This window comes from Hemibagrus wyckioides, linkage group LG20 (genome assembly GCF_019097595.1).
Source record: "Hemibagrus wyckioides isolate EC202008001 linkage group LG20, SWU_Hwy_1.0, whole genome shotgun sequence".
NCBI classification, from domain to species: Eukaryota; Metazoa; Chordata; class Actinopteri; order Siluriformes; family Bagridae; genus Hemibagrus; species Hemibagrus wyckioides.
In genome coordinates, this window is record NC_080729.1 from 15,620,326 (window position 1) to 15,645,161 (window position 24,836).

General features: G+C 38.2%; 2 protein-coding genes and 1 pseudogene across 2 annotated transcripts; 2 read left to right on the forward strand and 1 right to left on the reverse strand.

Annotated features, from left to right (window-relative positions):
• The first annotated feature begins 7,976 nt into the window (after positions 1–7,976).
• Positions 7,977–13,153, forward strand: LOC131370687 (uncharacterized). Its single transcript, XM_058418094.1, is given in 7 exon segments — positions 7,977–8,132; positions 8,242–8,366; positions 8,456–8,522; positions 11,638–11,762; positions 12,173–12,344; positions 12,771–12,881; positions 12,974–13,153. Coding segments are annotated over 7 exon segments (936 nt in total).
• A 326-nt stretch (positions 13,154–13,479) lies between these two features.
• Positions 13,480–15,486, reverse strand: LOC131370671 (outer dynein arm-docking complex subunit 3-like). The gene has a single exon (XM_058418069.1). It carries the CDS (start codon positions 15,092–15,094, stop codon positions 13,481–13,483), a length of 1,614 nt encoding a protein of 537 aa, XP_058274052.1. The 5' UTR covers positions 15,095–15,486; the 3' UTR covers position 13,480.
• A 5,631-nt stretch (positions 15,487–21,117) lies between these two features.
• LOC131370683 (uncharacterized) lies at positions 21,118–23,612 on the forward strand (annotated as a pseudogene).
• The last annotated feature ends 1,224 nt before the right edge of the window (positions 23,613–24,836 follow it).

A 24,836-nucleotide genomic window follows, 5' to 3' on the forward strand; every position in this document is an offset into this window, starting at 1 on the left:
ATTTCACACTTGATTCATGAATAATCTCAACTGGACCCTGTAGGTTTGTACCATAAGGACTGATCATGCTGACCAGCCCTTCATCATGCTTCACACTTCATACTGTTTGACTGTATAATATACATTTATAGACGAGAAATGAGTTAAAATCTCACTATGCAGCCAGTCACCCTAGACAATTCTGTCTTCCCTTTGAGTCTGGTTTCTTATGAGGTTTCTTCTTTATGTCAACCAACTCTAAGGGCTTTTTCCTTTGCCGCTATACTGAATACTGACAGCTTAAGATCTAGCAATGTGGCTGTAATTAGAACAGGCCCTTAACTCTAAAATATACACTGAAGTATTTTAAATTACATGTACATAAAGGTGTATATGTGTACACACACACCCACACACACACATATAAACTGAACAAGCATAAAATTATGACCACCTGCCTAATATTGTGTTGGTCCCCCTTTTAATACCAAAACAGCCCTGACCTGTGGAGGCATGGACTCCGCTAGATCCCTGAAGGTGTGCTGTGGCAAGAAACTGCGATGCACTGTGTATTCTGATACCTTTCTATCAGAACCGGCGTTAACTTCTTCAGCAGTTTGAGCAACAGTAGCTCGTCTGTTGGATCGGATCACACGGGCCAACCTCCGCTCCCAACGTGCATCAATGAGCCTTGGCTGGCCATGACCCTGTCACACAACAACAAGTTTGAGGTGTTGACTTGGCCTCCAAATTCCCCAGATCTCACTCCAATCGAGTATCTGTGGCATGTGCTGGACAAACAAGTCTGATCCATGAAGGCCCCACCTCGCAACTTACAGGACTTAAAGGATCTGCTGCTAATATCTTGGTGCCAGGTACCACAGCACACCTTCAGGGATCTAGTGGAGTCCATGCCTCGATGAGTCAGGGCTGTTTTGGCATTAAAAGGGGGACCAACACAATACTAGTCAGGTGGTCATAATTTTATGGCTGACTGGTGTATATAACCATACTGATTTAGTCTGAAATTGACTTTTTATTCAATATTTATTAATAATTGTCCTGTTTAATGTCCACACTGTTAAATTTGACTAATTGTTAATTAAAATTAACTAGTAACTAGTCTAGTAAATTAGACACCTTCATTTCACCATATTAGACATGTCAGAAGATTAAAGTTATTTCCACAGATTTGTTTAACCCTAATTAAAAATAGCAAAATAATTTAAAGCCAGGGAATTGTGAAAATTTTACAATAAGGACCAACCTGCATTTTAGCCTCAATTAAAAAAAGAGAAAACCTCCTCTCTTTGTAAATATGCTTAAATATACAGATATAAATATATAGATATTGTAATACTATTTTAATTTTGTTGACTTGAAATCCATTACAATATGATATTACTGCAAATAAAGTTTAATACATGGCAGAAGTAAGGCAACTTGCTTATGTGTGCATTTCTGTGCCTGTGTTCATGTCAGACTCTCCTCCTGCAGGTGCTCCTGTAGTTTTTGGTAGCTCCCTATGATGTGTTCGGTCTACTGACATTTCAGTTGTGCTTTCTCTAACCGGTTCTCCAACACACGCAGGTTCTTTTGGGGTTGCCCATCGTTCCACTTCATTCGTGATGATGCCATCAGTCTGCAGGCCAGGTCTGGTTGCTCTGACAGTGTTGTACTCAAAATGAGCATGTTTACTAGATAGAATATTTAGAGGTGGTTTCTGCAGCACAGTCTTATCTCTGTATCAACCCAGACTCTTAATCAGTGTCCTGCACCACCAGGTCCACAGGCTCAGGTCAGTCAAAATTGCTATTAAATTATTCTTTGTGCTTCCAATTGAATGCGAATATATTGTTTAGAAAGCTAAAAAAAATTCCCTTTAATCTGATATATCAAAAACAAAATGCTCTTTGTTAAACTGACCATCTGCCTGTGTAATTACCAATGCCATTATTTTGCAACATCCTGTGTATTGTGTGTGTTTTGAGGTAAAAGGCTAAATACTTTGGATTGATTAATAAAGTGACATTCACGAAATGTGTGAATAAACACAGTTTCTGTAGGTGCAAACCAGTGGAGGCCGGTCAATAAGGGGTGCTGGGGCGCCGCCCCCTTAACCCTGAAAAGCCTGACATATAAAATAATTGACAGAAAATTCTATTTTTTGGAAAACGAAGTGTTTACTGGGTCTTTAAACAAAATAATAATAATAATAATAATAATAATAATAATAATAATAAAAATTGATTACAATTTACAAATGTGATTTTTTTTTTGTATCATATTTGAAACACCGGGCATTTATGGCAATTTACTGACCACAACAATGTTTATTTTACAACAAAAACAAAGACTGATTATTGTATTTGAAATGTTTCAAACCTTTTAATTACTTTTATATTTCACCTTGTGAAAAGCAAAAAAAAAAAGAAGTTATTTTGTCCTGTGTCATTGAGCCCTCTGTCCTCATCTGGTCTACACTTTCATCTAACACTGATGGACCCTCTCTCTCTCTGCACTGGTCTGATTGACACCATCATCTGCAAAGTCTTCATCACTACTGTCTGAGCTTTCCTCTCTAAGCTTTACATTTGGAGACCACTCCTCATCATCCTCATCTTCTCCTAACTACTCTGTCACTTGAATTGCCATCCATAAGAATGCTGATGACATCTTCATCACTGTACTTTTTTGACATCTGAAAATACACAAACAACACTGTTTATGTATTCTGAATTTCTTCTCTGAATTGGTAAATATAAGAAGTAGATTATGATAATCATTTAATTGTGTTACTGAAAATTTATGACAACATAAGACAATTATTAGCAAGATACAACATTAGGTAGCATATAAAAAAAATCACATAAATAGTTCAAGTCCATTAGGTTGGGCTTGATTAAAAATTATTTTAAGATGACACTTTAATATTTAATTAGTTTAATAAATGATAAAGACATTTTTTTGGCAGGAATAATAAAGATTGCGTCATGAAATGCAATACAGTGATGTCTAAGGTAAATTACCTTATATACCTGCTGTATTATATTTGATAAACATATATTCAACACGATTTTACTATAACATTCTGTATGAAATATGAATTCATTATTAGTTGCTTCAGTAAAGTACATATTTATATTAAAAAATCAGTATCAGCATGAGCATCAGTATTTTACCGTAACTTTTTCAAAATGAACAAAGATGTCCCTACAAAAAACTAGCAAGTCAATCCATGAAGGCAGGCATTTTGGAAATGACATTCTAAAGCCTGCTATTGACTGCAGAGCATGGGAAAATCAACTAGGGGCAGAAGACAAGTGTCAGATTGTATACTACAGGTTTTTGAGGAAAGTATTGATAATGCAGGTGGTGCAGAGGTCTCAGGAACTCATGTATCAAATATCATACATTTGGCGTTAGTTAGCCAGAGAAGAAAGCTACTTTAACCCGTTAACAATAATTATATATTTCAGTAACGAAATAAAATCATTTTGTCGTACTATTCCTCTGTTAATCATATTATCATTTACTTAAAATAAAAAAAAAAAATCAAAACTGTATTTCGCTCATTTGTGTGTGTGTGTGTGTGTGTGCGCGCGCGCGCGCGCGGGGGGCGCCGGCCAAACGAGTGTGTATGTGGTTACGTAATCTTTAGAAAAGCATGTGACTTAAACCTGAGCTCTAATTGGCTTACACGCTGCACCCCGGAACCGCCTACTTTCATTGTCAGCGAATCAATATCGTCTTTATATTATTTGGCCTCATGTGATTGGACCATTCTCAGCGAGTCTCATTACTGCTCAGTAGATGGTCAGTTAACGGGCAGGTACTGGTTAATGTGGAAGCAAGCGAAATAACTGGAGATGAAAGGAAATTTGGTTATAATCTTTACAAAAATACCCTTTCACAAGGTATTCGGATGAAGAAAATAAAATAATAAAGAAGCTTGGAGCAGATCTAGCCAATTTGCAAATTCAGCAGCAGTCTGATGATTACCGTCATTATTTCATTATTGATAATAAAACCACATTGAACTTAGATTCACTGATTCATACTAGATTTATTGCATGCTGTAACCCCTGACTTTTTCAATTTCATATCTTAGCAGTAATGATACCCCCAACATTTTTTAGCACCTGCCGCCACTGGTGCAAACTTTTTCACTTGATAACCCTACGCTGAGAAATTAGTTCCAAAAGTCAGCCCAAAATATTTGCGCTTCCCGACCAGCTACAGCAAAAACGGTTATATATTCTTAAAGTACAGATTACGACCTTTATTTTGATGTTTTATATATATATATATTATTTATATATATATATATATATATATATATATATATATATATATATATATATATATATTATATATATATATATATATATATATATATATATATATATATATATATATATATATAATATATATATATATATAATAAAATATATATATATATATATATATATATATATATATATATATATATATATATATATATTTTTTTTCTTTTTTTTTTTCTTTTTTTTTTTTCTATAAACGATCCTTTGACCCTGCGCGGTGTCCTCGATTAGAGAGACGCCATTTTGTGGAACTACTTTTCCGAGACGCCATTTTGTGGAACTACTTTTCTGACATAGGTGAAAAATCTATTCATTGAATCGGGGAAAATTTTCTTTTATTTAACGAGTGAAAACTGCATCAAATTATTCGGTAAGAAAATATTTTTGATATGTATGTAATTATTTACCACTGTTATATGGTACTACATTTTTTAATGAAATGAAAATCGTAGGTCATGATTGTAGCAGGTGCGCGTTTTTTGACAACTTAATATTTTCCAGATTGTGTTTCATAGCAAATTAAAGACAAAACATTGATTACAGTGATAAAAGTAAAGCCAGAAATTCTTCTTGCCTCTGGCATGATCCCAGAATAATTATGAAGATTTTAATTAATAAAGATTTTAGTAATGCTAATGGACTCTATGGACGACCCACTGCCTACGTATTTCCGCTAGGTTTAGCCTTCTCCGATAGCAAGCTGTGGTAATAGCTATTACAAACAATTATTTTATTTATATATTAACTGTGTTAACATAACATTTTAGTATATTATGTTTTATTAATGAGTTCAAGAAGCTTTAAGTGCCTTCAGCGTGAAGGTGCAGCGTCTATGTATTTCTGTGTCCTGTTATGTGAAACATCCTCAAGGTTTAATTCTGTGATCTTTAATCAAAGGACTAAAGACTAGACAGGACACTTGCTGTAGGGGATGGATTCATTTACATTTATTTGTAAATAATGTAAATATGTTGATTAATTCTAAACATTTTTAATAATGTGTCTGTAAATAAATAGCTTTGATACAGCGTTTCAGTAAACATGTAAATATAAATAACTTTGATAGTGTTCATGTGAACATGTAAATATTTATAACTTTGATACAACTTTGTGGTTTCTCTGTCTTCCTCATAGATCTGAAACAAGTCGCCCTCACGCTGACCTCTCCTGTCGCCTGATCCTTTTCAGAAACTGAAAAAATGACATTTATAGCTTTAAATGTTCATACATATCGTATTAACATAACATTATTGAAACTATAAAACAGAAGATTTTAAAAAGGGTAAGTAAACAGAACACAAAACACTGACGATTAGAGTATGCACTGTCACAAACGATACTAGCTAACATTAGCTTGTTAGCTTGAGAATACGTGCCTTCAAAGTGATCGATATAACTCGAAACATACAATTTGAAGCCCTTCTCCTTTTTAATTGAAGGATTGACCGATGCTAATCTTACAATTCGACTGACATCGTTGACTGTAATCCGTGGAAGTTCTTGCAAGCAGCGAGTGTAAAATGCCATGCTCATAGCTCTCATTGAAATGATAGAGACGAAATGCGGAAGTAGTCGTGCATAGAGTCTTTTCATATAATTTACTTGATGTATACTCACTGTAACTCTGAAACTATGATGCCAAATATATAACTATATTCCATCATGATTTTACTGAAAATATGCATTAATTACCAGATTTATTGAAGATTTCAGCTATAAAAAATTATTTATATTTTACAAGACACTTTTATTAATTTTTTATGTGAGGTGATGTTTTACATGTTGAAAATGATCTAGATGAGTTGATCATCCGTGAAAATAAATAATAACGTACTGAATTTCTATTTAAAAATCACTTGTATAGAGTGGTTTTATGTTAAAAGCGACATTTTCTACAGAGAAACATCCATTTTGAAGGCAATACCTCTTTTAGATCTAAAGTTATAGAAATTTAAAGGGAATTTTTGCGAACTTTGTGTTTCGCAAAGGCATACAGTGCTGCTTGAAAGCTTGTGAACCCCTTGAGCTGTTCAGACTTTTCTATTGTTTTATTTTGATTTTCTTTTTTTTTTATCATCACCTGCTTTTTATAAATTAAATGTCAGATGTATGTTGATCAATTGCATATGTTTGTTTAGAGGGAATTTTGCGAGTAGCCAAATAATTACATGAAAGATTGAATTATTGTATGTGCAAAAGTAAGTGAAGCCTGAGCTGCATTGGTAAAGTCAAGTGGGTAACAGATTCACGTGAAAAACATTTGGGTTCTTAATTGATCAGTTAAGCAGACCAATCAAATTAGACATTCTTAGGAAAGTGGTTGGGCAACACCGATTAAAATCGAGAGGAAACCAACCACACCACTGTAGTGCCAAGGAGTCAAACAATGCCAAGAGGAAAGGAGATATCCGAGGACATCAGGAAGAAGGTGGTGACAGCCCATCAGTCTGGGAAAGGCTATAAGACCATCTCCAAGAGATTCCAACTCCATCCATTCACTGTAAGACATATCATCTGCAAATGGAGGGAATGACCACAACTCCGCCTAGAAGTGGACACCCATCAAAACTATCATCAAGAAGCACCAGAAAAATAACAAATGAGGTAATGGCCAACCCACAGATCACCTTTAGAGAGTTGCAGACCTCTCTGGCCCCATCTGGGGTAAACGTACATGCATCTACAATCCGATGAAAATTGAACAGACATGACATTTATGGGAGGGTTGCTAGAAAGAAGCCTCTGCTCTCAAAAAAGAACACAGCTGCCCGTTTCAAACCAGAGGCCTTTTGGAAGTCCATTCTTCGGACAGATGAGTCCAAAATAGATTTATTTGGTCATAATCAAAGCTGCCATGTTTGGAGAAAAGCCAACACTGAATTCCCGGAAAAGAAACTCCTCCCAACAGTGAAGCATGGTGGTGGAAATGTGAAGGTCTGGGGCTGCTTTTCTGCCTCTGGGCGACTCCATATTATTCAGTGAAACTTGAATTCTCAGACCTATCAACAAATTCTTGAAGAGAATCTCCTGCCATCAGTCAGAGAGGTGAAGCTGGGCTGAAAGTGGGTGATGCAACAAGACAAGGACCCTAAGCATTCAAGCAAATCCATCAAGGAATGACTTAAAAGAAAGAAGTTTCACACTCTTGATTGGCCTAGTCAGAGTCTGGATCTCAATCCAATTGAAATGTTGTGGCTAGACCTGAAGTGGGCGGTACGTGCCCGATGTCCTTCCGACCTCTCTCAACTGGCTTCTGCAAGGAGTGGGCAGAAATCCTCAAAGACAGATGTGAGAGACTGGTCAGTGGTTAGAGAAGATGTTTGGTTGAAGGAATGGCTGCAAATAGAGGTACCACAAGCTACTAAATAAAAGGCTTCACTTACATTTGCACATATAATAATTACATTTTTCATGTATTTTTTTGGCTACTCGCAAAATTCTTTCTAAACAAACATATGCAATTGATCAACATACATCTGGCATTTAATTTATAAAAAGCATATCTATCTATCTATCTATCTATCTATCTATCTATCTATCTATCTATCTATCTATCTATCTATCTATCTATCTATCTATCTATCTATCTATCTATCTATCTATCTATATATATATATATATATATATGTATATATATTTTTTTTTAGGACAATGACATTCATACCTGTGTTTCTCTTCGATGTCTACAAACTTGGTACCAGCGATGTCACTGACAAGAACTTGCAAGAGTTAGGCAAAGAAATTCGAAAGGCCTTCACTGAAGTGGGGTTTGTGTATCTCAAAAACACTGGAATAGATCAAAAAGAGGTGTGTATTTCCATTTGATCTCACGTTTTCCTCAGTTTGAGAAATTAAAAAGACATTGCAGATTGGGTTTGTTTTAAAGTGTTTGCAGAAAATCTCTTGTCTGTTTTAGGTGGATCGTGTCATGGACATTTCTAAGAAATTCTTCCTGCTTCCTGAAGAACAGAAAAAGCCCTTCAGTAGGGGCAGTTACGCAAATAACGGCAATCACGGTTGGGTGTCCTCAGAAACAGAAAGGTAGCTGACTCTTCTGTCATTTATATAAAGACACCCAGCTTGGAAATATTTGAGTATTTAAAGTGTAAATTCACTTTTACTGTCCACAGTTTAAATCCTCGACATCCAGGTGACTTGAAGGAGGCCTTTAATACTACATCCCTGCACCCTGACATTGTAATTATTTTAAACACCACTGCAACAGCTAGTGATATAAAATTGAAGATATTATGAATGACTTTAATTATGATCTTCTCCTTGCTTAGAAATGGCCCTCCGATGGTTGTGATGGCTTTCGTGATATCAAAGTCGACTTTTTCCCTACGCTGTAAGGAGCTGTCTCTCTGTGTACTGACGGTCATGGCTCTCAGTTTAGATCTGAATTCAGAGTTTTTTCTCAATTCACACTGCCATATTGGAGATAAGCTGAACACACACACACACACACATTTTCGTGTTGTTTAGAAAAAAACAGACGAAGACTACTGTTGCATGCACCGAACTGTCAGAATTCACTTAGAATAGGACAACATAGGACACACGCTGACCTGCTGTGTGACTGAAGTGTAAATGACGGTCATGACTGAAAGATACGCTATCTTAAAACTGACCTGCTGAATAACACGTGTCGATCTCTGCCATGATCTAAGAATTCACTAACTCATTCACTAACCTGACCATGATTGTGAATTTCCGTCATGACAAAAAGATTCAATTGCCCGAACAACAACACATTAAAAAAACCCAGGAATGATCAGGATCCTGGTCAGGACTGAAAGATTAGCTAACTCTGACCCTGACCCACTGAATGTACTGACACAAGTGAATCTCAGTCATGAATAAAAATGTTTAAATACAGACTCGGTGAAATGTCTCTCTGCAATGACTCAAAGATTTACAATCCCAAACCCTGATCTACTGAGTGACAAATATTCCTGTCAGTAATAAGGTGATAATAATGGCAGCCCCCTGAGCTCTCTGTATTACGCTCCGGTGAAGACTGAGAGTGTGAAGAAAGATCAGATCCGCTGTGGTGAGCACTCAGACTGTGGCAGCATCAGTCTAGTCTTCCAGAGCCAACAGGCAGGCCTGCAGTTAAGAAAGATTTCACAGCAAACTAAACATAGAAGTTACAGTATATATTACAGCTCTTGGGACATTGGTACATTTTACTAAGGGAGCAGTTTGTAATTTTTAGAGCCCTCTTCTGTAAGCCAGATAAAGGGCGTGTACAATTAATATTATAATTTTTTTCCTGGTCATTCCGTTAAATCTGTACATGGTCACATGATAAGCTGCTGTAAATGTGGGTGGAGCTAATTTCAGGACCAGCAGTACACAAGTAGATTTAATCACGGTTGGGTGTCCTCAGAAACAGAAAGGTAGCTGACTCTTCTGTCATTTATATAAAGACACCCAGCTTGGAAATATTTATGAGTATTTAAAGTGTAAATTCACTTTTACTGTCCACAGTTTAAATCCTCGACGTCCAGGTGATTTGAAGGAGGCCTTTAATACTACATCACATCAGGCCACAGGTCTGCCACGCCCTCGACCCTCTGCAGTTTGCATACCAGGAAACTGGTGGGAGTCGAAGATGCCATTACTTACACGCTACACAGATCCCTCTCTCACCTGGACAGCGGCAGCGGGGCTGTGAGAATAACATTTTTGGACTTCTCCAGTGCATTCAACAGCCGCTGCTCCTCACAGACAAACTAACAGAGATGGGAGTAAGCTCACACCTGATCGCGTGGATCACAGACTACCTGACCGGCAGACCTCAGTACGTGAGACTGGGGGATTGCAGATCTGACACTGTGGTCAGCAGTACTGGGGCACCACAAGGGACTGTTCTCTCTCTGGTCCTGTTCACCATCTACACCTCAGACTTTCAGTATAGCTCAGAGCTCTGCCACGTGCAAAAGTTTCCGGACGATACTGCTATCGTTGGCTGTATCAGGAAGGGACAGGAGGAAGAGTACAGACAACTGATACAGGACTTTGGTGCATGGTGTGACATTAACCATCTGCACCTCAACACTACAAAGACCAGGGAGATGGTGTTGGACTTTAGGAGGCCCAGGCCTCAACCTGAGCCTGTTACTATCAACGGGGACTGTGTGGAGTTTGTCAAGACCTACAAGTACCTTGGAGTACAGCTGGATGAAAGAATGGACTGGACTGCCAACACACACGCTCTGTGTAGGAAAGGACCGAGCCGGCTGTACTTCCTAAGAAGGCTGGCTTCCTTTAACATCTGCAAAAAGCTACTGCAGATGTTCTATCAGACTGTTGTGGCGAGTGCCCTCTTCTATGCGGCAGTGTGCTGGGGAGGCAGCATAAAGAAGACGGACGCCTCACGTCTGGACAAGCTGGTGAGGAAGGCGAGCTCGACCGTAGGCTCAGAACTTGACAGCCTGACATCAGTGGCAGAGAGGAGGGCGCTGAGCAGGCTCCTGTCCATCATGGACAATCCACTGCATCCACTGTACAGCATCATCTCCAGACAGAGAAGCAGCTTCAGTGACAGGTTGCTGTCACTGCCCTGCTCCACTGACAGAATGAGGGGGTCGTTCATCCCCCATGCCATGCGACTCTTTAATTCAACACGGGGTGGGAGGAGTCAGTGCTGACACTACTCTTCTCTCTGTACTGGACTGTACAATAAAACACACTACACATAATACACTCCGGTTTATACAGAACTCTCAATAAACTGAGATTTGCACAGGACTCATAAACATGCAGTTTTTGCACATCAACTAGGTCTGTAACCTTAAACACTTGTTTTTGCACATTACTTATCTTGTTTTTCATCTCATTCTCCATAGTTATTCCTAAATCTCTGTATTTAGTATTTTTCTGCTATATTTTGTTATATTGTTATATTCTGCTATATCTTATATTTTGTTATTTGATATATATTTTGTTATATTTTTGACCGTAATTTGGGTATTGTAGTATTTTTCTCCTATATTTTGTTATATTGCTATATTCTGCTATATTTGGAAACATTTTGTTTTTTTGTTATTTTGTACCCTAATTTGGGTATTTTAGTATTTTTGTTATATTCCTTCCTATTTTATCTATTACCCCTGTTTGTGGATACTACTAGAAACTGTGTATTTCCCTTTGGGATGAATAAAGTATCTATCTATCCATCCATCCATCCATCCATCTATCTGCATCCTGATATTGTAATTATTTTAAACACCACTGCAATAGCTAGTGATATAAAATTGGAGATATTAAGAAGGACTCTAATTGCTATGTTCTTCACCTTGCTTAGAAATGGCCCTCCGATGGTTGTGATGGCTTTCGTGATATCAAAGTCGACTTTTTCCTTCGCTGTAAGGAGCTGGCTCTCCGTGTACTGAGGGTCATGGCTCTTAGTTTAGGCCTAGACATTTTTGTGTTGCTTTTTGTTTGTAAAAAACAGTCACAGATCAATGTTACATGCACTGAACTTAGAATTCACTTGGAATTGGGCAACATAGGACACACGCTAACTCACTGTGTAAACAAAGTGTAAATGACGGCCATGACTGAAAGATACGACAAATCAAAACTGACCTGCTGAATGACACGTGAGCTGATCTCTATCCTTAAATAAAAATTCACTAACTCACTGACCTGAACATGATTGGAGTGAGTCTCTGTTATGACAGAAAGATTCACTTGCCGGATCCCAACACACTGAAATACAGGAAAGATCAGGACTGAAATATTTCCTAACTCCAAACCTGACCCATTGAATCCACTGACACAAGTGAATCTTGTTCATGAACAAAAATGTTTGCTAACTCAAACCCCTACCTATTGAGTGACAAATATTCCTATCAATAATAAGGTGATAATAATGGCACGACCCTGCGCTCTCTGTATTACGCTCCGGTGAAGACTGAGAGTGTGAAGATAGATCAGATCCGCTGTGGTGAGCACTCAGACTATGGCAGCATCACTCTAGTCTTCCAGAGCCAACAGGAAGGCCTGCAGGTAAGACTGATTTTACAGCAAACTAGATATATGAGTTACAGTATATGTAACAATTTCTTCACCAAAACAGACATGGTACATTTTATTTTTTGAGCTGTCTGCTGCTATAATAATGAATATTATAATTTTTCCTGCTCAGTCTGTTAAAACTGTGCAAGGTCATATGATGAGCTGTTGTGAATAGGGGTGGATCTAATTTCAGGACCAGAAAACAGAACCATGATACACCATTTCCTATTATTATTATTATTATTATTATTATTATTATTATTATCATTGTTGTCGTTAATCTGAAAACACTTTGAAACATTACAAACTGTACCTTTAAGTAAACTGTTGGATCTTAAACAGTTCTTTGCAGTAGATTCATGCCTTTGTCTATAGTGAAGTACATTTCATTTATTTTGCCATGTGTTTCTCCTTTAGGTATTAAATCGCAAAGGTGAGTTTATCTCAGCCCCAAGTATCCCTGGAACAGTGCTGATCAACATTGCAGATATGATGCAGAGGTGGACCAGTGACGTGTTTGTGTCTGTTGTAAACATGGCCATTCTTTCACAGTAAAGCCTTGTTTTCTACTAACCTTACATCATTAATCTTATATTTAATGTTACACAACCCTGTTTCAGGTCCACAGAGTTCTACTACCTCCTGTGGGTGACTCAAGTGCAAGGCAGTCGTTGGTGTTCTTTGTGCAGCCGGATGATGATGCCATCATTACGTGTTGTGATGGCTCAAACAAATATCCTCCAGTGAAATCGCTGGATTATCTCCTGTCAAGATTCAACGACACTTATGGCAGGAAATAGAAATGTGCTTCTCCTTGTCAGCCGATGATCACAAAGTAATTTAGTAATTAACTGTGCGTATTTTAGTTAGTTATTTTTAATAACTTGCAGTCCTGTGTAGGATATAATAATGTTCATCATCAGCATGTCTGCATATACATTTATATAACCATATTGATTTTGTCTGATATTGACCTTTTATCATGTTCATTATTAATGGTCTTGTTTAATATCCACACTGTTAAATTTGACTAATCACAGAATTGAATAACTAAAAGAAAAGAACACAAAATACTAGGAATTAAAAACAAAATGTTTTCTTTCTTTTTTATTAAGGATTATTTTATTTTATTCATGTTTATTGTTCTTCCTTGAGTCGATGATGAACTGCGACTGCTGTTTAAGGGACATCCGAGTGACGACTTCATCATCATCATCATCATCCTCACCGTCGTACTCTTCTTTGTACAGGTCGGCTATCTGATTATCTAGGAGTGTGCTGCTGGTGCTAGAGTCAGAACGGTTCCTCTCAGTGCTGGCACGGAGCTCCTCTATCTCCTTCATCACTGCGGGTATATCATGTCCCTGTAGTTCGTCCTGCAGCTGCATCAGTTTCAGCTTCGCCACCTGAAACAGATTTAACACACACACAGGAGACACACACTCTCGCTGCAGAGTAGCATCCTGCAGTGTGATGTGCTTTAGCCTGTAACACAGAAGTTCCACAAGGATTTCCACACACTTCATTGTGTGTGTGAGTTTCTGTTGTTCCTTCTCTAGCTGAGATAATACCATCCTTCCATCGGTTAGGTCAGGTATCAGTTCGGTATCTCCAGCTGAGTATTTCAGGTCCTGGTACTGAGTGTGTATTGCGTCTCTCTCCTCCTTCAGTTGCTGAAGTTCATGCTCATTCTGCAACTTCATCTTTTCCAGGAGTGCGAGAGTGTTGCACTGAGAACCAAACCTGTCCACCAACTTCTGTGTGTCAGTGACTCCCATAGCTCCTTTGATGCGATTGAAAGCCTCCTTCATGCTGGAGAAGGTTTTATTCTCCTCTCCCTCTACTGGTCCACAGCGCTGGGCTTCACTGCTCAGCTTACCTGTGTTCAGAGCAATCATCTGTGCTCTGCGTTCTGCCCTGTCACTTTGTGCTTTTTGTTCCTCTATGTATTTTTTGTAGCTGTTCAGGACAATCTCTTGCTTTCTCTTCTCATCGCACATAATCAACTTCTGACTCTGCAGCTCCTCCTTGGCTTGACGTTTGGCCTCATGTACGTTTTTGTACATTTCCTGCAGGTATCTGAGCTCCTGTTTCTGTTGATTAACCTCACACTCCAAGTCATCCATCTGAGACTGGAACGTCTGATTCTCCTCCTGCACGTGCTCCTTTAGGTTTTGGTAGCTCCTTATGATGTGTTTGGTCTCCTGACATTTCAGTTGTGCTTTCTCTAGCTGGGTCTCCAACATGCGCAGGTTCTTTTGGGATTGCTCATCAGCGAAGTCCACTTTATTCATGGTGACCCCATCAGTCAGCAGGCCAGGACTGGTTGCTATCACACTTTTGTACTCGGCGTTCAGTTCTTCCAGGCGGTGGCGCTGTGTGTTCGTCATGTGTTTCATTGCGTTCAGCTTTTTCACTTTATCACACACTTTCTGATCCAAAACCTCCACTGCAGCCCTCCCGGACATCTTCCTGTAGGCACCCATCTCTGATCTGTGGGCTTGAAAAGCCTCCCTGATGACCTGCTCATCTGCAGCGAGTGCCTTGGCCAGTTTCCTGTGTATGAGTTTATTCTCCCGTCTGAGCTGCAGGATCTTCTCTCTATTCTTCTCTATTAAAGACTTTGAACTCTCATACTGCAAGCTCCTGTCTCTCTCCAACAGCTGGATTTTTCTCTGTATCTCTGAGATCTGGTCATGAATCGGAGATCTCATTTTCTCTGCGTTGAAATACGCGTCCATTCTCTCTGTGTATCTTAGTAGACTGACGTTTACTCTCTCACTGTTTGACTGCGTCACTGATTCGGATTCGGATTCTAAATCCTACGTCATTTAGTTTCATCTGATTGGTCAGTGTCGTACGGTTTATCTGTTGTAGTATCGTGTCACTTCCTGTTATTATGCTAAAGAGTATTTTAATGAACTGGACAAGTGTATCATTACACCATCATAAGCATCACAGCATAGCGTTATTGTTGCTCAAACAGTAGAGTAGTGGAGGACAATGCATGCTGATGGTATAATGAAGTATAGATTCCCCAGTTTGTTTGTTTGTATTGGGTCTTTCAGATTGAAAAGTTTAAGACGTTTTATTTTCATATTCATTTTCTTAAATAAGTATGAATGCGCGTGCAGTCCTGAGTAGAGAGTTACTCACCAGAGGGCGCTATAACGCTGTTTACCGTCAGCATGTCTGCATTCACTTTTATATAACCATATTGATTTAGTCTGAAAACGACCTTTTATCAAACATTCATTATTAATTGTCCTGTTTAATGTCCACACTGTTAAATATGACTAATTGTTAAACTTCAGTAAATTAGACACCTTCATTTCACCATATTAGACTTGTCTAAAGATTTATTTTATTTCCATTGATTTGTTTAACCCTAATTAAAAAATAGCAAAATAATTTAGTCATTTATTTTTTGTATTTTTTTTATAGAATTGTAAATATTGACTTAAAATCCATTACATTACATTATTACTGCAAATAAAGTTTAATTCATGGCTGAAGTAACTTGCTTATGTGTGCATTTCTGGAGCAGATTTTGAATCTGATGCTATTTCCTATTCACATCAACCAAAATAGTAGATGAAGCTATTTATAAATGTAACCCAAAAAATGGTAAATGAAACAGAAGTGTAAAGTCCATATGTATTGACCACCATTTAATTATATGATATAATTTGATATAATCTGTATATGATAGCTGATGTAATTTCATGACTTCTGAGTGATTCTAGTTTGTGAGGATGATTGCTAGTTAGTTCTGTGCAGATTAAACTACATTGTACATTTTTGACACAGAGCCGCCTTCACTAGGGTGTCTTCACAGCATTCGCTCCATAAGCAGGGTTAAGAATGTCACAAAGGACATTACACACCCTGTGATATACTTCTTTAGGTTCAATTCTGACCAAGAAGTCTGTATTTGCTCTGCTGCCACTGTACCAGCATTCAGGGAGGTTTGCTGAATGAGACTCAGAGACATGAAATTCAGAGAGCACAGTCTTCCAGAGCTTACTGAGAGGCACAGAGTATATGCCGAATAAAAAATGTCTATTTTGCACAAGACACTACTATAAACTTTACCTCATATGACTGGTTTTACTTTTGCAGGCTGGGTTATGTTTTATGTCAAAAAGAGTCTCAAAAGCAAGGATGAATTAATACCAAGTCATCAAGAAAGAGGTGTACAAGACCGGGAAACAAAGTAAATGAAATGAGCGCGTGATCGTGAGACAAGAGCGAGCAAATATATTCAAAACAATAGTCTGTTTCGGGTGGGGAAGAAAGGAAAAAGATGGGGGAAAAGGGGAAGGTGGTAAAAAGAGAAAAAATGAGAGAAAAAAGATAGAAAGAAAGAAAGCAAACAAGAAATAGAATGCCATGTGTGATTTCTATGTGCATGTTTTGTATTTTTCTCAGACAAACATGCTTCTTTTAAGCAGACTTTACAAAAAACTGAAGTCCCCCTGCCATCAGTACTGACACGGTTCGAATCCCAGACAAAAATAAATATTGCACTCATGTGCAATTTTACTCATGTGTAGTGTACTGATATTGGTGATTTAATTCTATGCAATTTATGCCTTCTCTATACATATGTACTGTTAGGAATTTATTTTTTCATGAATGCTCCATTACCTACACTATATTGCCAAAAGTATTCGCTCACCCATCCAAATAATCAGAATCAGGTGTTCCAATCACTTCCATGGCCACAGGTGTATAAAATCAAGCACCTAGGCATGCAGACTGTTTTTACAAACATTTGTGAAAGAATGGGTCGCTCTCAGGAGCTCAGTGAATTCCAGCGTGGAACTGTGATAGGATGCCACCTGTGCAACAAATCCAGTCGTGAAATTTCCTCGCTCCTAAATATTCCACAGTCAACTGTCAGCTGTATTATAAGAACGTGGAAGTGTTTGGGAACGACAGCAACTCAGCCACGAAGTGGTAGGCCACGTAAACTGACGGAGCGGGGTCAGTGGATGCTGAGGCGCATAGTGCGAAGAGGTCACCAACGTTCTGCAGAGTCAATCGCTACAGACCTCCAAACTTCATGTGGCCTTCAGATTAGCTCAAGAACAGTGCGCAGAGAGCTTCATGGAACGGGTTTCCATGGCCGAGCAGCTGCATCCAAGCCATACATCACCAAGTGCAATGCAAAGCGTCGGATGCAGTGGTGTAAAATGCCACTGGACTCTAGAGCAGTGGAGACGCGTTCTCTGGAGTGACGAATCGTGCTTCTCCATCTGGCAATCTGATGGACGAGTCTGGGTTTGGCGGTTGCCAGGAGAACGGTACTTGTCTGACTGCATTGTGCCAAGTGTAAAGTTTGGTGGAGGGGGGATTATGGTGTGGGGTTGTTTTTCAGGAGCTGGGCTTGGCCCCTTAGTTCCAGTGAAAGGAACTCTGAATGCTTCAGCATACCACGACATTTTGGACAATTCCATGCTCCCAACTTTGTGGGAACAGTTTGGAGCTGTCCCCTTCCTCTTCCAACATGACTGTGCACCAGTGCACAAAGCAAGGTCCATAAAGACATGGATGACAGAGTCTGGTGTGGATGAACTTGACTGGCCTGCACAGAGTCCTGATCTCAACCCGATAGAACACCTTTGGGATGAATTAGAGCGGAGACTGAGAGCCAGGCCTTCTCGTCCAACATCAGTGTGTGACCTCACAAATGCGCTTCTGGAAGAATGGTCAAAAATTCCCATAAACACACTCCTAAACCTTGTGGACAGCCTTCCCAGAAGAGTTGAAGCTGTTATAGCTGCAAAGGGTGGACCGACGTCATATTGAACCCTATGGATTAGGAATGGGATGTCACTTAAGTTCATATGCGAGTCAAGGCAGGTGAGCGAATACTTTTGGCAATATAGTGTATGTAAAGATCTGTTGTTAAGGTACTTCAGAATGCAAAAATAATGGAATAACAGAACTTTTTACCATCCCAGGTCACAGACTGATTACTGAAAAGTGTAAAATAAATCACTGACTCGTCAATGGTATATAAAACTTTGTCATTTTATTTAAAAACTAAATTTAAAAAAATGGATAAGAACAATTCAGACAAGACACACACCATAACAATATACATAAGTGATAAATTATTATAAAATTGTAACAAAGTATAAAAATTCATAAACAAAACACTATCTATATTTATATTATTAAATATAAATATTAAAGCACATACATAAATATGCAATAACATCCTAAAACTTATTTATAATGATTAAACAAAGAATACACTCAAATACAAGATATTGGAAACTAAATAAACAAATACACCAGATTAAGAATAATACATTACATTTACCCTAACAATAAATTCAACTGACAAATTATAAAATAGATATATATATATATTTAACTATAAACAAAAGAGAAAAACTACTGAAACAAAGTATCTATATATAAAACATACATATAAAGCATATCATTATGACCACCTGCCAAATATTGTGTTGGTCCCAAAGCATGACACTGTCTCTGCCGGCTTGCCTTCTTCCCATAGTGCATCCTGGTGCCATGTGTTCCCCTGCCAAGCGACGCACATGCACCCGGCCATCCACGTGAATTTAAAAGAAAGCCTGATTCATCAGACCAGGCCACCTTCTTCCATTGTTCCGTGGTCCAGTTCTGATGCTCACGTGCCCATTGTTGGAGCTTTCAGTGATGCAAAGAGGTCAGCATAGGCACTCTGACTGGTTTGCCCCACATGCAGCAAACTGCTATGCACTGTGTATTCTGACACCTTTCTATCAGAACCAGCATTAACTTCTTCAGCAATTTGAGCCACAGTAGCTCATCTGTTAGATTGGATCACACGGGCCAGCCTTCGCTTCCCACATGCATCAGTGAGCCTTGGCCGCCCATGACCCTGTCGCCGGTTCACCACTGTTCCTTCCTTGGACCACTTTTAATAGATACTGACCACTGCAGACCTATTAGAGCTCGAAACATTGCACCCTACAGATTTTATTTTAATGGGAGATGATTGGAATATGACCCTGGATGAATGGGAAGACAGATGGCCCACTAAATTTGACTTCAATCCCATAATTGGAGAATTGATTACTAAAAATTATTTGGTTATTTAGTTTGGGTGTGCATAAATATGCACACCCTTAAACTAATACTTTGTTGAAGCACCTTTTGATTTTATTACAGCACTCAGTCTTTTTGGGTATGAGTCTGTCAGCATGGCACATCTTGACAGGGCAATATTTGCCCACTCTTCTTTGCAAAAATGCCCCCAAATCTGTCAGACTGCGAGGGCATATCCTGTGCACAGCCCTCTTAAGCTCACCCCACAGATTTTCAATTGGATTCAGGTCTATGCTCTGGCGGGGCCATTCCAAAACTGTAATCTTCTTCTGGTGAAGCCATTCTTTTGTTGATTTGGGTCATTGTCATGCTGAAAGATGAAGATCCTCTTCGTCTTCAGCTTTCTAGCAGAAGGTTTTGTGTCTGGTATTTGTAACTGTTCCACCTGGACTAAGTTCTGATAAACAAAATTACATCATTAATCTATTAATTATCTTAGCAAAGTATTATATTCATGAGACAAAAAGAATTCAGTAGAAACCATCATATATTACCTTTTATAACACTGATCTTAAAATATATTTTGAAACCCTTTCTAATAGGAGATCGCAAAATAAGAAACATATGAAAACAATAAAAATTCTAAAGCTTTTCAAATTTCTATAGCACTTTTTTGGTCCTGCTATTTATTTATTAATTTTAACGTCATGATTTCATGCCTGTGAGCTGAAGGAGAAATGGGGGAGAGGCGAGGCGTTCAGCTTTTGTCAGTAAAGTTCGGTTGCAGGATGTGTGTGTGTGTGATCCCTGATAATACATGAGCTTCCATTTTATATGTAAGTAAGATGCAGATCTTATATGTAATAATTTGAGATATTTAATGAGTTGTTTTTATTTTTAAAACCTCCGGTACCGGTATGTGTAATAATGTAATACTGTATATGACCCCCTTGTTTATATTCATCCTCACGTAGGTTAGTGTTTTAATGTGTCTTTTTTGTTTTTGTTTTTTTTGCATTTGAAATTTTAAATGGCAAAATAAAAAGAGCAGGATGTAGGGCCAAGAAATAATTAAAAAAACATCAAACATCATACAAGGCATTATTTTTAATCACGCAGTATAAAGACACTGATATTAGGGATCTATTAATATATTGTAATCATAACAGTACCTGTACATGTAGAAGCCTGTGCATTTACTGTTTGCATTGCAAATTCAGTTTACCTGTTGCAGAAGAGTTTATATAATCCAAACAAAGATTAATGCAGATACCAGGGAATGTGTAATCCAATCCAATAACCTTCAACTTCACACAGTTTTAAGCTCTTCAGAATGGCATTGTAATCACATATGACATCCTAAGAGAATGGACATGAAATACAAAAAATAAAAGTGAGAAATACATGACGTGTGAAATGTCAAATAATTGGGAATACAGTGGGATAATTGTTTATTATTTCTAAGAAAGTTTGAACAATTTGATTTATCAGGTTAGAACTTAAACATTTTAATGTATAAAGTGACACCTCAAAGAGAATGTCATATTTGGCAAATATATTTGGTGTCATTAACAGATGGGTGATTAAATTAATAGGAAAACCCAAAAAAGTCTGTGTGTTAGTTGTTGGAGTTCCACTAGCTGCTTAAACGTATACCAGTGTGCCTATCATACGTTCTGCCAGTCTAAGAAACTGTACTCAGTTATTGTTCTGAGGATGGTGTTAGAGAGTTCTGACTACTGATTTAATTTTCTTAATTTCTCAACCCTTGCAGGCACGCTCCACAGATGATTTACTAAACGTGACTGTGAATCGAGGGGCCTGGCTTGAATTTTTTTTTATCACACTTTACCAGCTGTGTAGGACAATTTAGGACAATGGCATTTATACCTGTGGTCGACTTCGCTGTCTACAAACTTGGTACCAGCGACGTCGCTGACGAAAACTTGCAAGAGTTAGGCAAAGAAATTCGAAAGGCTGAAGTGGGGTTTGTGTATCTCAAAAACACTGGAATAGATCAAAAAGAGGTGTGTATTTCCATTTGATCTCAAGTTTTTCTCAGTTTGAGAAATTAAAAAGACATTGCAGATTGGGTTTGTTTTAAAGTGTTTGCAGAAAATCTCTTGTCTGTTTTAGGTGGATCGTGTCATGGACATTTCTAAGAAATTCTTCCTGCTTCCTGAAGAACAGAAAAGGCCCTTCAGCAGGGGAAGATACACAAATAGTGTCAATCACAGTTGGGTGTCCTCAGAAACAGAAAGGTAGCTGACTCTTCTGTCATTTATATAAAGACACCCAGCTTGGAAATATTTGGCAATATTTTAAAGTGTAAATTCACTTTTACTGTCCACAGTTTAAATCCTCGACGTCCAGGTGACTTGAAGGAGGCCTTTAATACTACATTCCTGCACCCTGATATTGTAATTATTTTAAACACCACTGCAACAGCTAGTGATATAAAATTGAAGATATTATGAAGGACTCTAATTGTTTTGTTCTTCACCTTCCTTAGAAATGGCCCTCCGATGGTTGTGATGGCTTTCGTGATATCAAAGTCGGCTTTTTCCTACGCTGTAAGGAGCTGTCTCTCCATGTACTGAGGGTCATGGCTCTAAGTTTAGGCGTGGATTTAAAGTTTTTTCTCAAAGAACATTGCAACATTGGAGGTAAACTGAACACACACATTTTTGTGTTGCTTTTATGTTTAGAAAACACAAACACAGACTACTCTCGCATGCACCAAACTGTCAGAATTCACTTGGAATAGGACAACATAGGACACACGCTGAGCCACTGTGAGACTGAAGTGTAAATGACAGTCGTGAAAGATACGCTATCTTAAAACTGACCTGCTGAATGACACGAGTCAATCTCTGCCATGATCTAAGAATTCACTAACTCAGACCCTGACCTGACCATGATTGGAGTGAATCTCTGTTATGACAGAAAGATTCAATTGCCTGAACCATAACACACTAAAAAAACCCAGGAATGATCAGGATCCTGGTCAGGACTGAAAGATTAGCTAACTCTGACCCTGACCCACTGAATCTACTGACACAAGTGAATCTCAGTCATGAATAAAAAATGTTTAAATACAGACTCAGTGAAGTGTCTCTCTGCAATGACTCAAAGATTTACAATATAAACCCTGATCTACTGAGTGACGGCTCTTCCTATCAATATTAAGGTGATGATAATGGCACGACCCTTCACACTCTGTATTACGCTCCGGTGAAGACTGAGAGTGTGAAGAAAGATCAGATCTGCTGTGGTGAGCACTCAGACTATGGCAGCATCAGTTTAGTCTTCCAGGGCAAACAGGAAGGCCTGTAGGTAAGAAAGATTTCACAGCAAACTAAACATAGAAGTTACTGTATATATTACAGCTTTATTATATATTACATTGGTACATTTTATTTAGAGAGCAGTTTGTAATTTTTAGAGCCCTCTTCTGTAAGCCAGATAAAGTGCAGGTACAGTGAATATTATAATTTTTTCCTGCTCATTCTGTTAAACCTGTGCATGGTCACATGATGAGCTGTTGTAAATGTGGGTGGAGCTAATTTCAGGACCAGAAAACAGAAACATGATACACCATTTCCTGTTATTATTATTATTATTATTATTATTATTATTATTATTATTATTATTATTATTATTATTGTTATTATTACACTTTTAAACATTACAGACTGCACCTTTAAGTAAACTGTTGGATCTTAAACAGTTCTAAGCAGTAAGTTGATGCCTTTGTCTGACTTTCAAGTAAATTAATAAATATTCAATTTGCCATATGTTTCTCCTTTAGGTATTAAATCGCAAAGGTCAGTTTATCTCAGCTCCAAGTATCCCTGGAACAGTGCTGATCAACATTAGAGATATGATGCAGAGGTGGACCAGTGACGTGTTGGTGTCTGCTGTAAATATGGCCATTCTTTCACAGTAAAGCCTTGTTTTCTACTAACCTTACATCATTAATCTTATATTTAATGTTACACGACCCTGTTTCAGGTCCACAGAGTTCTACTACCTCCTGTGTGTGATTCAAGTGCAAGGCAGTCGTTGGTGTTCTTTGTGCAGCCGGATGATGATGCCATCATTACGTGTTGTGATGGCTCAAACAAATATCCTCCAGTGAAATCGCTGGATTATCTCCTGTCAAGATTCAACGACACTTATGGCAGGAAATAGAAATGTTCTTCTCCTTGTGAGCGCATTATCACAAAGTAATTTAGTAAGTAACTTTATTTTTCATGAGCATGACTGCACTTGTAGTAATGTGTAGGATACAGTATCCTACCTACCTACCTACCTACCTATGTTTACCATCAGCATGTCTGCATATACATTTATATAACTATCTTGAATTAGTCTGATATTGACCTTTTATCACAAATTCATTATTAATTGTCTAGTTTCCACTACACAATCCACACCTTGATTAACAGATGGCCACTTGAGTGCACATTGCTAGCTATTTTACACAACAGTTTTTCTTACACACCCCCTTTTTCTTATATTTGATTCAGAATAAATTAAATGCAAAAATCAGCATTACCAAACCTGATTTTAAAAAAGTCCTCCAGTGTGTTGTGAAAGCAGCACAAGACATTTTTGAAACAGAACTGCCTTCACTAGGGTGTCTTCACAGCATTCGCTCTGTAAGCAGGGCTGGGAATATCACAGAGGACATAACACACCCTGTGATATACTTCTTTGGGTTCAATTCTGACCAAGAAGTCTGTATTTGCTCTGCTGCCACTGTACCAGCACTCAGGGAGGTTTGCTGAATGAGACTCAGACATGAGATTCAGAGAGCATAGCCTTGAGAGAATCTTGAAAATGAGAGAGAGAGTGCCATATATGATTTATATGTGCTTGTTTTGTATTTTTCTCCAACAAACATGCTTTTTTCAGGCAAACTTCACAAAAAACTGAAGTCCCCCTGCCATCAGTACTGATACGGTTCGAATCCCACCACAGACAAAAAATAAATATTGCACTCAGTTTTGAAACGACATCTGTTAGTCTACAGAAACATTCCTGCCATCAAAATGATTTTACTCATGTGTAGTGTACTGATATTGGTGATTTAATTCGATGCAAATTATGGCTTTTTTATACATATGTATAGAAATTCAAAATTCTGCCCTTGTACTGGCTATGTCCAGTTACTGATGTCCTATAACGACCACAATTTCTGCAAGTGTTGGCCTTCCACTCACCTAACGTATGCATGTGGTTGAAATGCTGAAGTTGAAGGAACACTGCTTGGCTAATGGACTATTACAGAGGCTGGAGTTCTGCTGGGCTGTGGAGTGGTGGTGACTAAGGGACCACAAGCACAGTGAATGTTTGTTTGGTGTGGGGACCATGCTTGACAGAAGTGCTGGGCCCAATGGGAACAACATGTTG

Excerpts from the sequence above, each read along its gene's own strand:
- LOC131370671 (XM_058418069.1), bottom strand. The coding sequence starts at position 15,094 with ATGGACGCGTATTTCAACGCAGAGAAAATGAGATCTCCGATTCATGAC.